At 64.1% G+C, this 13,998-nt stretch overlaps 2 protein-coding genes across 10 annotated transcripts; both read left to right on the top strand.

The window, feature by feature from the left end:
• The first annotated feature begins 1,046 nt into the window (after positions 1–1,046).
• Positions 1,047–11,003, top strand: CARD9 (caspase recruitment domain family member 9). Of its 9 annotated transcripts, none has more exons than XM_054502459.2 (13): positions 1,047–1,195; positions 2,642–2,841; positions 3,250–3,387; positions 3,565–3,869; positions 4,009–4,188; positions 4,273–4,416; positions 4,836–4,961; positions 6,907–7,098; positions 7,479–7,520; positions 7,920–7,965; positions 9,747–9,823; positions 10,410–10,486; positions 10,558–11,003. In XM_054502459.2, the coding sequence occupies exons 2-13, from the start codon at positions 2,658–2,660 to the stop codon at positions 10,655–10,657; spliced, it is 1,611 nt and encodes a 536-aa protein (XP_054358434.1). In that variant the 5' UTR covers positions 1,047–1,195; positions 2,642–2,657; the 3' UTR covers positions 10,658–11,003. The 9 variants fall into 9 exon arrangements, 6 of the variants coding, with proteins under 6 accessions (XP_054358434.1, XP_063506123.1, XP_063506124.1 ...); XM_063650053.1 differs by lacking the exon at positions 1,047–1,195 and adding an exon at positions 1,371–1,762; XM_063650054.1 differs by lacking the exon at positions 1,047–1,195 and adding an exon at positions 1,371–2,071.
• A 187-nt stretch (positions 11,004–11,190) lies between these two features.
• Positions 11,191–13,054, top strand: DNLZ (DNL-type zinc finger). Its single transcript, XM_054501458.2, has 3 exons — positions 11,191–11,472; positions 11,831–11,970; positions 12,777–13,054. The coding sequence occupies exons 1-3, from the start codon at positions 11,245–11,247 to the stop codon at positions 12,943–12,945; spliced, it is 537 nt and encodes a 178-aa protein (XP_054357433.1). The 5' UTR covers positions 11,191–11,244; the 3' UTR covers positions 12,946–13,054.
• Positions 13,055–13,998: the final 944 nt, after the last annotated feature.

Below are 13,998 nucleotides of genomic sequence, written 5' to 3'. Positions count from 1 at the left end.
CCCTGGCAGGGCCCAGGATGGCCCCTGCCTGCACACTCACTCACGCTGATGGTGAGGGGCCCAGCAGGGGCATGGCCCCCTGGAATGTGGCATTCCCAAGAGTCCAAGAGGACCTCTAACTGTCCGCTCCTTAATGTGTGATGTCAGACGCTGTCCCCGCAGAGGCCTGAGGGCCGGAGGCTGAGAACGGTTAGGCAAGCTCCGCACCAGCTTCCTGGCCTTCCAGTCTGGTGGCCCCTTCTTGAAGCTGTAGGGTGGCAACTCGGTTCAACCAGCTTTACTGGGTGAGGCGGGGTCTGGGGGTTCCCAAGCCTGCAGGAACGAGGCTCCGGCAGTCCACATGCCAAAGTGCACAGTTCAGGGCAGACTCTGCTGCCCGTTGTCCGTGGATGGGGGCCGAGCTGTGCCCTGCTGTCACCGGCTCTTCTGAAGCTGGTTTGGGGGACCCCGGGAGTGGCCTCAGTCCTCACATGGCATCCTGGTGGAGAGCAGGGATGCCTCGTGATGGGGATAACGAGGATATTGAGCGACACTACTGGAAGGGATGTTTCTCTCTCATGTGCAGCTGGGTGGTGGCCAGTGCCATGGCCCCTGGCAGGCTGCTGTGGCCTCCTGAGCTCCATAAGGTGGGCTGCAGCCCTTCCGTGACCAAGGTGTGTGCTGGCCGTGCTGTGTGGCTGTGTGACCCCCTGCACATGCCCTGCCCCGCTGTCCCGAGATGCTGGTGAGGGCGAGGGTGTTCGCACAGAGCAGAGCATGCCCTACTGAAGAAGCCTCCAGAAGCCTGTGACCAGGTCAAAGTGGCTGGGTGCGGGCTGGCCTCGTCCAGCCCCCTGGGGGTCTCTGCTGTCTCTTCTACTTGCCAGGTGCCAGGGCTGGGCCTCTGGGGCATCCCCAGGACCCCCGGCCAGGCTGGGAGGGCCGGGAGCAGCTTTCCTCTGGAGGGCAGAGGACTTCCACTTCCGTCTGCCTCTTGGGGCCTCCTGGGCTGGGCGAATCAGAAGGCAGGTCACCAGGGACTGTCCCCCTGTGGGAGGACTGGCGGGACTGTGGAGTTAAGCAGAACCCATCAGGAAGTGCACAGGCATCCGGCGCGCTCCTCCCTCCCTGCAGCCCTGGGCAGCATCTCCTAGAGGCTCCGCGGCCCAGGCTCCTGGCGCGTCTGCCGTGCAGGTGGCTCCTGGAAGACCCTCAGGTGCGTGGGTCTGGTGCTTTTCTGAAAGGTGGCCAGGAAGGTCGGCGCTGGCCTAGTTCGTTCAGGATCCTGGCACTGATCCCCCAGAGCAGCCTGAAGCTTCCCACAGGCAGCCAGGCAGCCTCCGCCATGCGGTCTCATCCCTTTCATGGCCACTGGGCGGAGATGTGTTCATTTCAGTGGAATTACAGTGGCCGGTGGGACCCTGGATTTCAGGCTGGGGAGGCAGGGAAGGGGCCCAGTGTTCCCAGGACTGTCTACCGTGTGGCCGGTGTTTTTATTCAGCCCCTTGTCTGTCAAAACTGTCCTGAATGGGGTGACAAAGTGCAGCGGGAAGTTGAGAAATGCCTCAAAAGACCAAGCCTGGGGCAACTATGTCTCCAGGAGCAGTGACCCAGCTCCTTTGGGCTGGAAACCAGCGTTTCCCGGTGGGGCTGGAGGCTGTCTGAGGACCACGTGGCTGCTCCCAGCCTTGCCGCAGTTCCAGTCCCAGAGGGAGTGGCTTTCAGCGGCTGAGGCCTCCACCGCGCTGGCAGAAAGGGACAGCAGTGGCTGGTTCCAACATGGGTAGTTCTCTTGTTGCAGCCAGTGGGATGGGGGCCGGGCCTCATCTGGGGCAGGAGAAGAGTCCAGGGATTCACTGGTGCCCAGCACCTAAGAACCTGGAGAAAACACCGCAGCAGCACTCCTGGCCAGCCAAGGGCAACACTGACAGCCTCTCCCAGGGTTGCGGGGCCGGCAGGGGGTGACAGAGACACGCTCCTGTGGGCAGCTCTTCCCGGCCAGTGCTGCGACCCCGCAGCTGCGGCAGGGCTGGGTGGCCACTCTTGCATCATCAGCAGCCGGCTGTGGAGGAGGGAGAGCACAGCCCGGGATGTGAGCAGGCGTCGGTCAGGGGAATGAGGAAGTCCCACAAGAACCGGTTCCCCCAGCTGCTGTGCTGGTGGGAGGGTCACTGGCCAACCTGCTCTCACCCAGCTTGGGCTGGCCATAGTGCCAGGCAGTTGCCCTCAGCTCCTCCGCCCATTCCAGCCATGGAGGTGGCTGCCCTTGCAGGCTCCAGGGTGTGGTGGGAGTGTCCAGGAGGCAGAGGCCAGAGGGGGTCATGCTGTGGGGGGAGTTCCTCTCTCAGACCCCATCTGTGCCTCTCCCGCTGCATATCTGGGTGACATGGGTGCCAACAGGCAGGAGGAAGGGCTGGGAAAGGCTGTGGAGGGGCCCTCGGCTGGTCTGGTAGGGAGTGGGTCACTGTGTCTCTGCTGCCTCCCTGAGGGATCCAGCGTGGGGATGGGACATGGAGCTGGGCACCTCTCCTGGATGCCCCTGGGCTGATCCCCCTCGACGCCCTGACAAGAGCCCTGGCCCAGCGTCTGAGAAGGAGCGGGAGCCGGGCCCGGGTGGGGGCAGGAGCCGGCATCACTCTCAGCACTGCCCCACACTCCCCAGCCTGCCTGCTGAGGCCATGTCGGACTACGAGAACGATGACGAGTGCTGGAGCATCCTGGAGGGCTTCCGGGTGACGCTTACCTCGGTCATCGACCCCTCGCGCATCACGCCCTACCTGCGGCAGTGCAAGGTCCTGAACCCTGATGATGAGGAGCAGGTGCTCAGTGACCCCAACCTGGTCATCCGCAAACGGAAAGTGGGTCAGTGTTGCCCCGTGGGCCCCAGGCCCCAAACCCAACCACGGAGTCAGCTCGGAGGTGGCTGCACGCTCTGCCACCCTGCCCCTCAACCCCAGGAGAGCCCCGCCTGGCTTTGCCCCTGGCCTCCGACTGAGGCCCAACCTCAACCCTGACATGTGGCCGCCCGGTCCCCCAGCCTCTCCTGCCAGTTCGGTGCTGCCAAGAGGGGCAGCGGGGGCTCCTGAGACGGCCAAGGGGCGGGTGGGCAGCACTTGGTCCCCAGCCTAGTACCAAGACCCGCAGGGTACCTCATCCAAGACCCAGACCACAGCACACCTCATCTGCATCCCAGCCTCCACCTGTCCCTGCCCCTGGGCCCACCCACCCCAGCCCTCTGCCTCGCCTGTGCCCCGCCTCTCTGGCCCGCAGGGGTGCTCCTGGACATCCTGCAGCGGACCGGCCACAAGGGCTACGTGGCCTTCCTCGAGAGCCTGGAGCTCTACTACCCGCAGCTGTACAAGAAAGTCACGGGCAAGGAGCCAGCCCGCGTCTTCTCCATGATCATCGGTGAGTGACGGGGGAGGCGGGGCTGACGGGGAGGCAGTGGCGGGGGGCAGGCAGTGGTGCTGGGTCCTCTGCCTGGCCCCCATCCCTAGGAGCCCTGAGCTCCTGCCACAGCGCAGGACATGATGGAGCTGGGCCACCGGGGAACACGGCACCGTCAGACACTGGCCTGGCCCACAGACGCGTCCGGGGAGTCAGGCCTGACTCAGCTGCTGATGACTGAGGTCATGAAGCTGCAGAAGAAGGTGCACGACCTGACGGCGCTGCTGAGCTCCAAGGATGACTTCATCAAGGAGCTGCGGGTGAAGGACAGCCTGCTGCGCAAGCACCAGGAGCGCGTGCAGAGGCTCAAGGAGGAGTGCGAGGCTGGCAGCCGCGAGCTCAAGCGCTGCAAGGAGGAGAACTACGACCTGGCCATGCGCCTGGCGCACCAGAGTGAGGAGAAAGGCGCCGCGCTCATGCGGAACCGCGACCTGCAGCTGGAGGTGTGCCCGCTGCCCCCGGGGAACCAGGCCCCCCTCGCCTGGCCTGGCGGGGTCTGCAGGCCGGGGCGGTCGGGGGTGGCCCCATGGGTCTGCGGTCACCGCCTGGAGGGGACAGCCAGGCCCACCATACCTTCTGCAGATTGACCGACTCAAGCACAGCCTCATGAAGGCAGAGGACGACTGCAAGGTGGAGCGCAAGCACACGCTGAAGCTCAGGCACGCCATGGAGCAGCAGCCCAGCCAGGAGCTGCTGTGGGAGCTGCAGCGGGAGAAGGCTCTGCTCCAGGCCCGGGTGCAGGAGCTGGAGGCCTCCGTCCAGGTGGGGCCGCAGGCAGGGCAGGTGCAGCCCAGGCAGGGCAGTGGGGGCCTTCCCAGACAGGCCATTGCCTTTTGCTCCCTTCAGGAGAGGAAGCTGGACAGGAGCAGCCCCTACATCCAGGTACTGGAGGAGGACTGGCGGCAGGCGCTGCGGGACCACCAGGAGCAGGCCAACACCATCTTTTCCCTGCGCAAGGACCTCCGCCAGGGCGAGGCCCGACGCCTCCGGGTAGGAGAGCAGGCGGGGAGACACGGCCCCTGGGGGCCAAGCCAGGCTGGGCAGGCTGAGCTCCACCCACTCCGTGCCTGGAAGGTGGGGTGTGGAGACCCCAGTGCAGCGTCTTCACTCATCCACTCCTGGAGGCACAGTGTACGGTGCCCTCTCCTTGCGCGCCTGCCCCCCATGGCAAAGGCCAACCTCTGGGCTTACGGTGCCTGAGGCACAGCAGTGTCTGAGGCCTGCGGGAGGGCCCTGTCCTGCTGTGGTCTGGAAGTGCAGGGCTGGTAGGGGCCTGGGGGCTCCTATGGCCTCCCCCAACATCCCAACTGGCCTGACCACATGCTCCTGAGCCCCTGCCCGGAGTACACCCCAAGGGCCAGAATGGGGGGCCTCAGGCCTGTGGGGGCTGAGCTGGCCGCCCCCTGCAGTGCATGGAGGAGAAGGAGATGTTCGAGCTGCAGTGCCTGGCCCTGCGTAAGGACTCCAAGATGTACAAGGACCGCATCGAGGCCATCCTGCTGCAGATGGAGGAGGTCGCCATTGAGCGGGACCAGGTGCGCACTCACAGGGGTGGGACAAAGCGCCCCACTCGCGGGTGGGTGCACCAGGGCCACAGCCCTTGAGGGCAGTTGTCAGACGGTTTTTAATCTTTGTTATGTGTTTTTGAGATGGGGTCTTGCTATGTTACCCAGGGTGGCCTCAAACTACTGGCCTCAAGCAATCCTCCGGCCTCAGTCTCCCAAAGTGCTGGGATTGCAGGCTGAGCTGCCACACCTGGCCTGTTTTTTAAATGACAGAAGTAATACTTAACACTAAAAAAAAGTAAACGATGATGAAGTCAATACTTCCCCACCCCAGCCTACTCTCAGGGAAAACCGTGTTCAACCTTCCCACTCCACCTTACAGACTTATCTGTCATCTATCCCTCTATCTATCATCTATCACCTATCTATGTATATATATTTTTGGTTTTGTTTTACAAAAATGGACACATTCCGTCTTGTTTTACCAGTAGCTTTTTTTAATCTTAAAAAAAGCTTGGCTGGACGTGGTGGCTCTCGCCTGTAATCCCAGCACTTTGGGAGGCTGAGGCAGGCGAATCACTTGAGCCCAGGAGTTCCAGAGCAGCCTGGGCAACATGATGAGATCCCGGCTCTACAAAAAATACAAAAATTGGCCTGGTGCGGTGGCTCACACCTATAATCCCAGCACTCTAGGATGGCGAGGCAGGCGGATCACTTGAGGTCAGGAGTTCGAGACCAGCCTGGCCAGTATGGGGAAACCCCGTCTCTACTAAAAATACAAAAATTAGCCGGGCGTGGTGGCAGGTGCCTGTAATCCCAGCTACTCAGGAGGCTGAGGCAGGAGAATCGCTTGAACCCAGGAGGCAGAGGTTGCAGTGAGCTGAGATCACGCTACTGTACTCCAGCCTGGGTGACAGAGTGAGACTCCATCTCAAAAAAAAAAAAAAAAAAAATTAACTGGTCGTGGTGGCGCACGCCTGTGGTCCCAGCTATTTAGGAGGCTAAGGCTGCAGCAAGTCACCATTGCGCCATTGCACTCCAGCCTGGGCCACGGGAGTGAGGCCTGCAAGGCCTCGAGCGCTGCATGCTGTGAGCCGGATGGAGCGTCGCGGGGCAGGGCTGTGTCTGCTTCCCATGCCCCGTCCTGAGTCCCATCCTGGGTGTCATTGTTTCCAATGGACACCATTGCTGCTTCGGCGAAATGCTGGATGGCAGTTTGTCCACATCAGGAGCCTTAAAACGAGACCCCTGGGGCCATAAAGGAAGCCCCGGCCCCCATGAGAGCAGCCCAGGCTCAAAGCTCCTGTCGTGGCCCCACCTCAGCCTCACTCGCGTCTGGCCCACCCCAAGGCAGGGGAAAAAGGGCAGATCCAGCTGTGCCCCCATGGGGGTTGGTGTGGCTCCCAGGGCGGGGGCTCCCACGGGACTGCGCGGGAGCGCGTTGGCCAGAGATTAGGGAAGCTGCCAGCTGTTGCTCCAGTCCGGGCGGAAGGGGTTAGGTGAGGGCCTCCCAGCCTCGGCTGCCGGGGTGGTCAAGCTGTCATGTTTGCACATTCGCTCCTGCACCTCAGTGTCCGCAGTGAGGACAAGGGTGGAAAAGAGTGCTGCACTCATGAAGGAGTCTTGGCTATGGACAGTCAGGGTCTCCATATCAAGTCGCATCCAAAATTTATCAAATGTGCATGTGTGAGGGTACATAGCACACGCTGTGTCCACCAGGGGTACAGGCTTGGGAGGAGACAGAAGGGCAGCGGGGACAACTGTCACATTTACAATCCCCCAAATGCTGACTTCACGTCCGCAGAGCACACAAAGGGAGGGGCTGTGACCAGCCTCCGCGCCCAGCTGCTTGACGTCCTCCGCGCCCAGCTGCTTGACGTCCTCCGGGGCCTCTGCTCGGAGTTGGGCGGCCGAGCCGAGGGCCCAGGGCGAGCTTGGGGGCCTCACTGAGGGTTGGCCTTGCGCTGTCCGTCAGGCCATCGCCACACGGGAGGAGCTGCACGCGCAGCACGCCCGGGGCCTGCAGGAGAAGGACATGCTGCGCAAGCAGGTGCGGGAGCTGGGCGAGAAGGCGGATGAGCTGCAGCTGCAGGTGTTCCAGTGTGAGGCGCAGCTACTGGCCGTGGAGGGCAGGCTCAGGCGGCAGCAGCTGGAGACGCTCGTCCTGGTGGGCCTGGGGCCTGGGGCAGGAGGGGGAGCCAGCGGGTGGGGTGCAGGGCCAGGGCAGCATGGAGCCTCAGCCCCTGGCCTTCCTAACCCAACCCTCCTCTGTGACAAGCCCCAACCTAACTAAACCCCTCCTCGCAGTGGGGTGAGGGCACACGAGCAGCTCAGGGTCCCAGCAGGAAGTGGGGCTGCAGGGCTGGGGTGGGTCCTGGGCCTGGCCATCAGGCGGCCTAGCAGGTTGTTCAGGGCATGGAGGGGGCCTGGCGTGGCTGAGGGCATGCCCAGGGCTCCCTGGAAGATCCCGCTCTGTGCCCTGCCCACCCTGTGCCTGGGGAGCCCTCTGCCCCCACAGCCCACCCACCCCATTTTCTATGACCACAGAGCTCCGACCTGGAGGATGGCTCACCCAGGAGCTCCCAGGAGGTGAGTGAGACCCCAGCCAGCACGAGGCTGGCCTTCCTTCACCTGGGGTCCTGGCTGAGCCGCCACCAGGCACAGCCCCACACTGCCCGTCACGTGGCCCTGCTCGGTGGGCTGGGCTGGGTGGAGGAAGAGCAGGTGGCCAAATGCCAAGGCCTTTGATGGCTCAAGGGGTAAGGTAAGGCACGGACAGTGCCTAACTCCTGGCATCCTCATGGCGGGACCCTCCTGGCTGGGCTCCCTGCGTCTGTCTGCTGGGCACCTGAGTCTCTGAGAAGCTCTGTGCAGGGGGTGACGGCAATGGCTGCACCCAGCTGAGGGCCAAGGGTTGGGGGGGGCAGTGTGGCCGGGTCCAGTCCTTGGCGGAGTGGCCTAATGGGACATCTTGCCTCTCTTTGGAAGCTCTCACTCCCCCAGGACCTGGAGGACACCCAGCTCTCAGACAAAGGTGAGGTGGGGACAGCAGTGCACCCAGAGGCCTCCCGGCGGCCCCAAGAGAGGCCCATCTTCAGCACAGGCAGCCTGTGCCGCAATGCCTGTGTCAACCCCCACAACCCCGACTCCACAGACAGGGAAACTGGGGCTGGGGATAAGTATAATGGTCAAGGTCACCCAGAGAACAAACTACAGAGCCCAGCTGGAACCCGGGGCCCCAGCTAGTGGGACAAGTGTCCCCTGGGGTGGAGAGTGTGGGGGTCTGGGCAGCCCCCATGGGGTGCAGAGGTGAGCAGGCCCACCGTCCCGAGAGCGTGGGGCCCCTCTGGGCAGTCCCCACGGGGTGCAGAGGTGAGCAGGCCCACCGTCCCGAGAGCGTGGGGCCCCTCTGGGCAGTCCCCACGGGGTGCAGAGGTGAGCAGGCCCACCGTCCCGAGAGCGTGGGGCCCCTCTGGGCAGTCCCCACGGGGTGCAGAGGTGAGCAGGCCCACCGTCCCGAGAGTGTGGGGCCCCTCTGGGCAGCCCCCACGGGGTGCACAGGTGAGCAGGCCCACTGTCCCAGCTGCTCCAAGCTTCCTCCTGGGCAGAGGGAGGTGGTAACGAGCAAACACCCAGGTGCACGAAGCTAGAAAGTGGGGCGAGACGGGGCCCCACGTGGCTTGAGGGACAGGGCCAAATGCAGGGGTGGCCAAGGGCCTGCTGTGTCCCGGTGCAGTGGGGGTAAGGCAGTGGCAGGGGCTTCTAGCGGGCAGGGCAGGCCCCCTCTGCCTGTCTGGGGAAGGACTGGGTGGCTGGCTGGGAGCAGCCCCCGAGTGCCCAGGAGCGGGCAATGGTGATGGGGTAGGTGTTTGCTCTGAAGGTGGTGTCAGGTAGGGGTTGGGGAGGGCCCAGCAGAGGGGTCCTGGGAGGCTGCATCAGAGTTGGACAAGCTTCCTGAGTACCAGGCGTGGCCTCCAAGCAGAGGCGGAAGGGGAAGGAGGAGCCGCAGATGGGGAAGTGAAGACCAGCGCCTTTGGCTGCAGCCCAGAACACTTGAACATGGGGATGCCAAGCCCCCATGTAGGCACAGAGGCAAGCAGGACCCAGGAGTCCAGCTCAGGCACTGCCCCCATCCCCTGGGTGGCTGTGGCAGGAGCAGGGGCAGGTGTGAAGGTTGGAGGGTGAGCAGGGGAGGGGCTGGCTCTAAGAAGGGGCTGCCAATGGCCAGGACAGTCCTGGCCTGGCCCTCCCCGCAGTGGGGCTGAGACTGGACGTGCATGGTTTCTTCCCAAGGGTCCTGATCCCTGGTCTGCCCAGGTCCTGGCGGTTTCTGAGGGGGTTCAGCCGCCTGAAGGTTCTCTCCCAATTGCTGCAGTACCCCTGCCCCCACATCAGGAGGACCCAGACAACCACTGTAGCTGTCCCCAACTCTCTCCCCAGGGCCGCGATGCCCACAGATGCTTTGGAGTGATGGGGGACGGTGCTGCTCAGGCCCAGGGTTTAAGCTCCCCTGAGGTCTGGGAGGCCTTCCTGCCTGGCGGGCAGCCAGCTCGGGGGAGGGATGGTCCCTGGCAGGAGCATTGGGCCTGGGCTGGCATCTGGCGGCCTCCTGGAGCAATGAACAGGCAAGCGAGGCCATAAGGCCTCAGTCTCATCTACAGAAGGCAGAGTCTACACTGGACCCATGTGGGGATCCCACCAGGCCTTGGAAGACAGCCCCACACGGTGTCCGCAATGCCGGGGAGGGGTGGGGCAGCCGTGCTGTACGTGGCCCCGCAGGTGGGCAGGTCCCACAGGTACGACTCTCCTTTCCAGGCTGCCTTGCCGGCGGGGGGAGCCCGAAACAGCCCTTGACAGCTCTGCACCAGGAGCAGGTTTTGCGGACCCCCCACGTAAGGCTTTCCTGGGGTGGGGTCCTCCCAGCCGTGGGCCTCAGGGTGACCGATCACAGGGAGGGTGGCTCCTCGCCCTGGGCACCCCCTGCGGCGGCCCCGACGACAGCCGAGGGGTGACCACAAGGTCTCTGCCCTCAGTGCTCGGGGTGCGGTGTCTGGGCTGCGAAGTGGATCCCCCTCCTTTCTTGGGCACTGCAGCAGCTTGGGGGGGGCTTTTTGGAAGTGGACGTGCCTGGTCCTGGTTTCCTGAGAGGGCCTTTACAGTGGATGAGGAGGTGAACACAGGAGTCCTGAGCAAGGACTACCTCGGGCTTTGTTGTAGAAACAATGGCCTGGAGCCCAGGCCGGAGCGGTGGCTTGGCCTCCTGGGTGTGTCTTGGCATCTGATATGCAGGCTACCCACACCGGCTCACCTCCAGGGGTACAGGCAGGTCCCACAGGGCGAGCCTGGCGCTGAGCTGAGGCTGTCTGGGCTCCTCGCCTCCTCACCAGTCTGCAGTTACAGGGGCCAGTGGGGGGCGCGTGAGAAGGGCGGGTTCCCTCAGGGGAGCCGGCCGGAGCCTGAGCCTTCCCCCTTCTCCAGGACGCAGGCCTGAGCAGCGGGGAGCCGCCCGAGAAGGAGCGGCGGCGCCTCAAAGAGAGTTTTGAGAACTACCGCAGGTAGGCGGATGGCCCCCAGCCTTCTCCAAAACGGAGCCCGGTCTGCGCCTGAGACACCTGTGTCTTCGCAGGAAGCGAGCTCTCAGGAAGATGCAGAAAGGATGGCGGCAGGGGGAGGAAGACCGGGAGAACACCACGGGCAGCGACAACACCGACACTGAGGGCTCCTAGCCACAGCAGCGCAGGCCCCGACCAGGGCACACCCACCGGCCCGGCCTCCTGCCACCCGGGGGTGCCGACGCCCTGGGGCGCAGACTTCCCCGAGCCGTCGCTCACTTAGCCTGGAACGAGGAATCTGGTGCCCTGAAAGGCCCAGCCGGACCGCCGGGCGTTGGGGCTTTTAAGCGGCACTCAGCTTGCGGAGGCCATGCGGGTGCTCGCCACCCCCATGCACACGCCATCTGTGTAACTTCAGGGTCTGTTCTGTTTCACTATGTAACACACAGTACATGCATGCATTGTAGAAGTGTCAAAAAACATAGCTGCGTAAATAAATAAACAGCACGGGTGACCCGCATTCCCGCTCGGACACTCGCGCGCAGCCCCGCGGCCGTCCCTCCTCGCTGCGGCCCGCGGTGTCCTGGGAGTGCAAGCTGCACGTGGACGCAGGGCCCCATCAGGCCGCCAGGGGGCGGCAGAGCGCAGCGCGCCCCCGGCCCGGACGACGGAAGCCCAAGAACGCCGCTTCCGCCCGGTGCCCACTTCCAAGATGGCGGCGGGGCGGGGCCAGAGCAGGGCGGACGGAGCCGGCGAGCGGGATGCTGCGGGCTGCGCTGGGCGGCGCGCCGAGGTTGCTGAGCCGCGTGCAGCCCCGGGGGCCCTGCCTGAGGCGGCTGTGGGGCCGCGGGGCCCGTCCAGAGGTCGCAGGGAGGCGGCGGGCCTGGGCCTGGGGCTGGCGGCGCTCAAGCTCCGAGCAGGGGCCGGGGCCCGCGGCGGCTCTGGGGCGCGTGGAGGCGGCGTACTACCAGCTCGTCTACACCTGCAAGGTAGGCGCGCGGCGGGACGGAACCGGGGACAGACCCGCATCTGACGCTACACGGCTTGCGGGGACAAGCTGCCCGCCGGGGATCCGGGAGGGGGCGTGGTCAAGTCACAGGAAGGAGTGGAGCCACCCCTTGGGGCTTCTGGGAGGGAGCGGAAGCAGACCATGAGGAGGGGTGGAACCGTCCCTGGGGCGGGGCCTTCCTGGGAGAGGGCGAGATTCAGGGTGGGTGGAGCTATTCCTCGGGGGCGGGGCCTTCCCTGGAGAGGGTGAGGTGGGTGGAGCTACCCCTAGAGGGGCGGGTCTTCCCGGGAGGGGCGTGGCGGCCCTCACAGCCTCACCAGCTACCCTGTCCCAGCCAGGTCTGCGGGACTAGGTCCTCCAAGCGCATCTCCAAGCTGGCCTATCACCAAGGCGTGGTCATTGTGACCTGCCCCGGCTGCCAGAACCACCATATCATCGCGGACAACCTCGGCTGGTTCTCGGACCTGAATGGGAAGAGGTGAGGCCTGTACCCCAGGGCTGGGCCAGGAGTTCACCCAGAAGTACCCTGGTCTCCCCAGGGGAACCTTGCCCTAGTGTTGAGGTTTATAGATTTCACTTGGGCAATCCAGCCACCTTATCAATACAAGACACACAGTTAAATGAGAATTTCCTATAAACTCCAGATAGCTTTTGAGTTTAAGTATGCCCCAAGTAAGGGGTGCGTTTTTATTTGCTAAATCTTGCTAGTCCTGTGGCCCTACCTCCCTGCCTCTGCCTGCCCTCTGCCCTCACTGCCAGCCTTGTCCCTCTCTGGCGTGGAACTTTTTTGCCCTCTGCCGTCTTGGGGTGGCTGGCCCACAACAAGGCTTGGGATGTGGACCAGGAGGTGTGGCCTGGGCCCTGGCTGCTGGGAGAGCAGTGGAGGTGGTGCCAGGAGCCTGGTCCGGGCCTTGCCTGGCCAGGAGGTCCTGGGCAGGACAGTAACAGCGACAGCAGGTCTGAGACCAGCATGCCGGGCGCTTGGTGGTATCTGGCCCTTGGAGCTGGAACTGTCCTCCCATCAGACCCGGGGCTGCAGACTCTTCCCTCTGGTGCATAGGGGGCAGGAGCAGGACTGGGTTCCTGAGGCGGCACATACTGGCAGAGACACAGGGCTGGTGAGGGCACACAGGCCAGCGTCTGAAGTGCCCGTGTGGCCTGATGCCACAGGAGTGCTGGGCCTGGTGCTTGCAGCTCTGGCCTGGCCATGGGGCGCCCTAAGGTGACTGAAGTGCAGGGCGGGTGGGGGGCCCTGAAGAGCCATGTTGCCTCCCTGCCTCCCAGAAATATCGAAGAGATCCTGGCGGCCAGAGGCGAGCAGGTGCACCGCGTGGCGGGCGAGGGGGCCCTGGAACTGGTTCTGGAGGCTACAAGGGCCCCCACATCCACTGCAGCTCCGGAAGCGGGTGAGGATGAGGGTCCCCCCAGCCCTGGCAAGATGGAGCCGAGCTGACCCCTGCGCTCCCCGGCACTGTGGGACTTCTGCCTTCCAGAAGGATGCTTTGGCCCTGGGCCTCTCTGGACATGGTCTGTTTTCTATCAATAAACAGACATTACTTCCAGATGCTGGGGCCTGTCGCCCTGGTGGCCTGTCGCCCTGGTGGCCTTTCTTTTTTGGAGTTAGAACGACGGCTCTGAATCCCTGGTGCTGCTGGGTGGGACACTGGAGCCGCAGGACCTCTCGCCTCACCACAGTTTCTCCTACGTGGAGTCACCTAGGACTTGCCCACAGGGGCCACGGTCGCGTGGAAAGGGGGCTGGATGTGGAGTCAGAGCCCTTCCTGGCTGTCGCTGCGTGACTTTGAGCAGCTCACCACCCCTGTGAGCCTCAAGCCTTCCTCTGCAAGCCCCTTGCCGTCCCCCTGGCCGTCCCCCTGGCCAGCTCTGGCGGCCTCCCTTCCGTGAGCCAGTGCAGACCTGAGCCCTGGCCCTCGGCCACCGGCTGTCGGCGAAACAGTGAGCAAACCAGGCTGCTTGCTGGCCCAGGCGGGACGAGCAGCTATGGTGTGGCCGTGTGTTAGGAGCTCCAGGCCCCTCCTGGGGGAGCCACCTTGGCCTCCTTCCCTCGGTGGACAGCGCTCTGGACGCCCCCAGGGCCCTTTGAGGTGTGTGGGGTTTGTCTCCCAGCCTTGTTTGTGCGCAGGATGTTCCTGTGTTTATGAAAGCGAGCAAACACAGGAGCCTGTTTATTTGCAGAAGTGTTCTGGGCAGCGTGACCTTCAGCATTAATCAATCACCCGCCACACTCTGGCAGGGAAGCGAATGGGGCGAGGTGGCAGGTGGAGGCAGGACTGAGCACGACAGGGACCCAGTGTGGCCCCTCCCAGCGGGACACGGCCAGGACTGCCAGCTTACACCTGGCCCGTGGGAGGCCGGGGCGCAGCGGCATTGTTCCCAGTGTGCTTGTGGCGTGGGCTTTGCCTCGATTACCCCGTCCTTCTCTCAGCCAACAACCCTCTATTATTGCCACCCGGAGCCTTCTGTGCCATTTGTGGAAACTGTCCTT

Source organism: Pongo pygmaeus, chromosome 13 (assembly GCF_028885625.2).
Source record: "Pongo pygmaeus isolate AG05252 chromosome 13, NHGRI_mPonPyg2-v2.0_pri, whole genome shotgun sequence".
NCBI lineage: Eukaryota > Metazoa > Chordata > Mammalia > Primates > Hominidae > Pongo > Pongo pygmaeus.
This window is presented reverse-complemented; position numbering and strand designations above follow the sequence as displayed.

Excerpts from the sequence above, each read along its gene's own strand:
- CARD9 (XM_054502457.2), top strand. The coding sequence starts at position 2,490 with ATGGAGCTGGGCACCTCTCCTGGATGCCCCTGGGCTGATCCCCCTCGA. Across the intron at positions 7,966-9,746 it reads CACCCAGCTCTCAGACAAAG|GCTGCCTTGCCGGCGGGGGG; the intron begins GTGAGGTGGGGA and ends TCTCCTTTCCAG. Across the intron at positions 10,487-10,557 it reads AGTTTTGAGAACTACCGCAG|GAAGCGAGCTCTCAGGAAGA; the intron begins GTAGGCGGATGG and ends GTGTCTTCGCAG.
- DNLZ (XM_054501458.2), top strand. The coding sequence starts at position 11,245 with ATGCTGCGGGCTGCGCTGGGCGGCGCGCCGAGGTTGCTGAGCCGCGTG. Across the intron at positions 11,473-11,830 it reads AGCTCGTCTACACCTGCAAG|GTCTGCGGGACTAGGTCCTC; the intron begins GTAGGCGCGCGG and ends TGTCCCAGCCAG. Across the intron at positions 11,971-12,776 it reads TCGGACCTGAATGGGAAGAG|AAATATCGAAGAGATCCTGG; the intron begins GTGAGGCCTGTA and ends CCTGCCTCCCAG.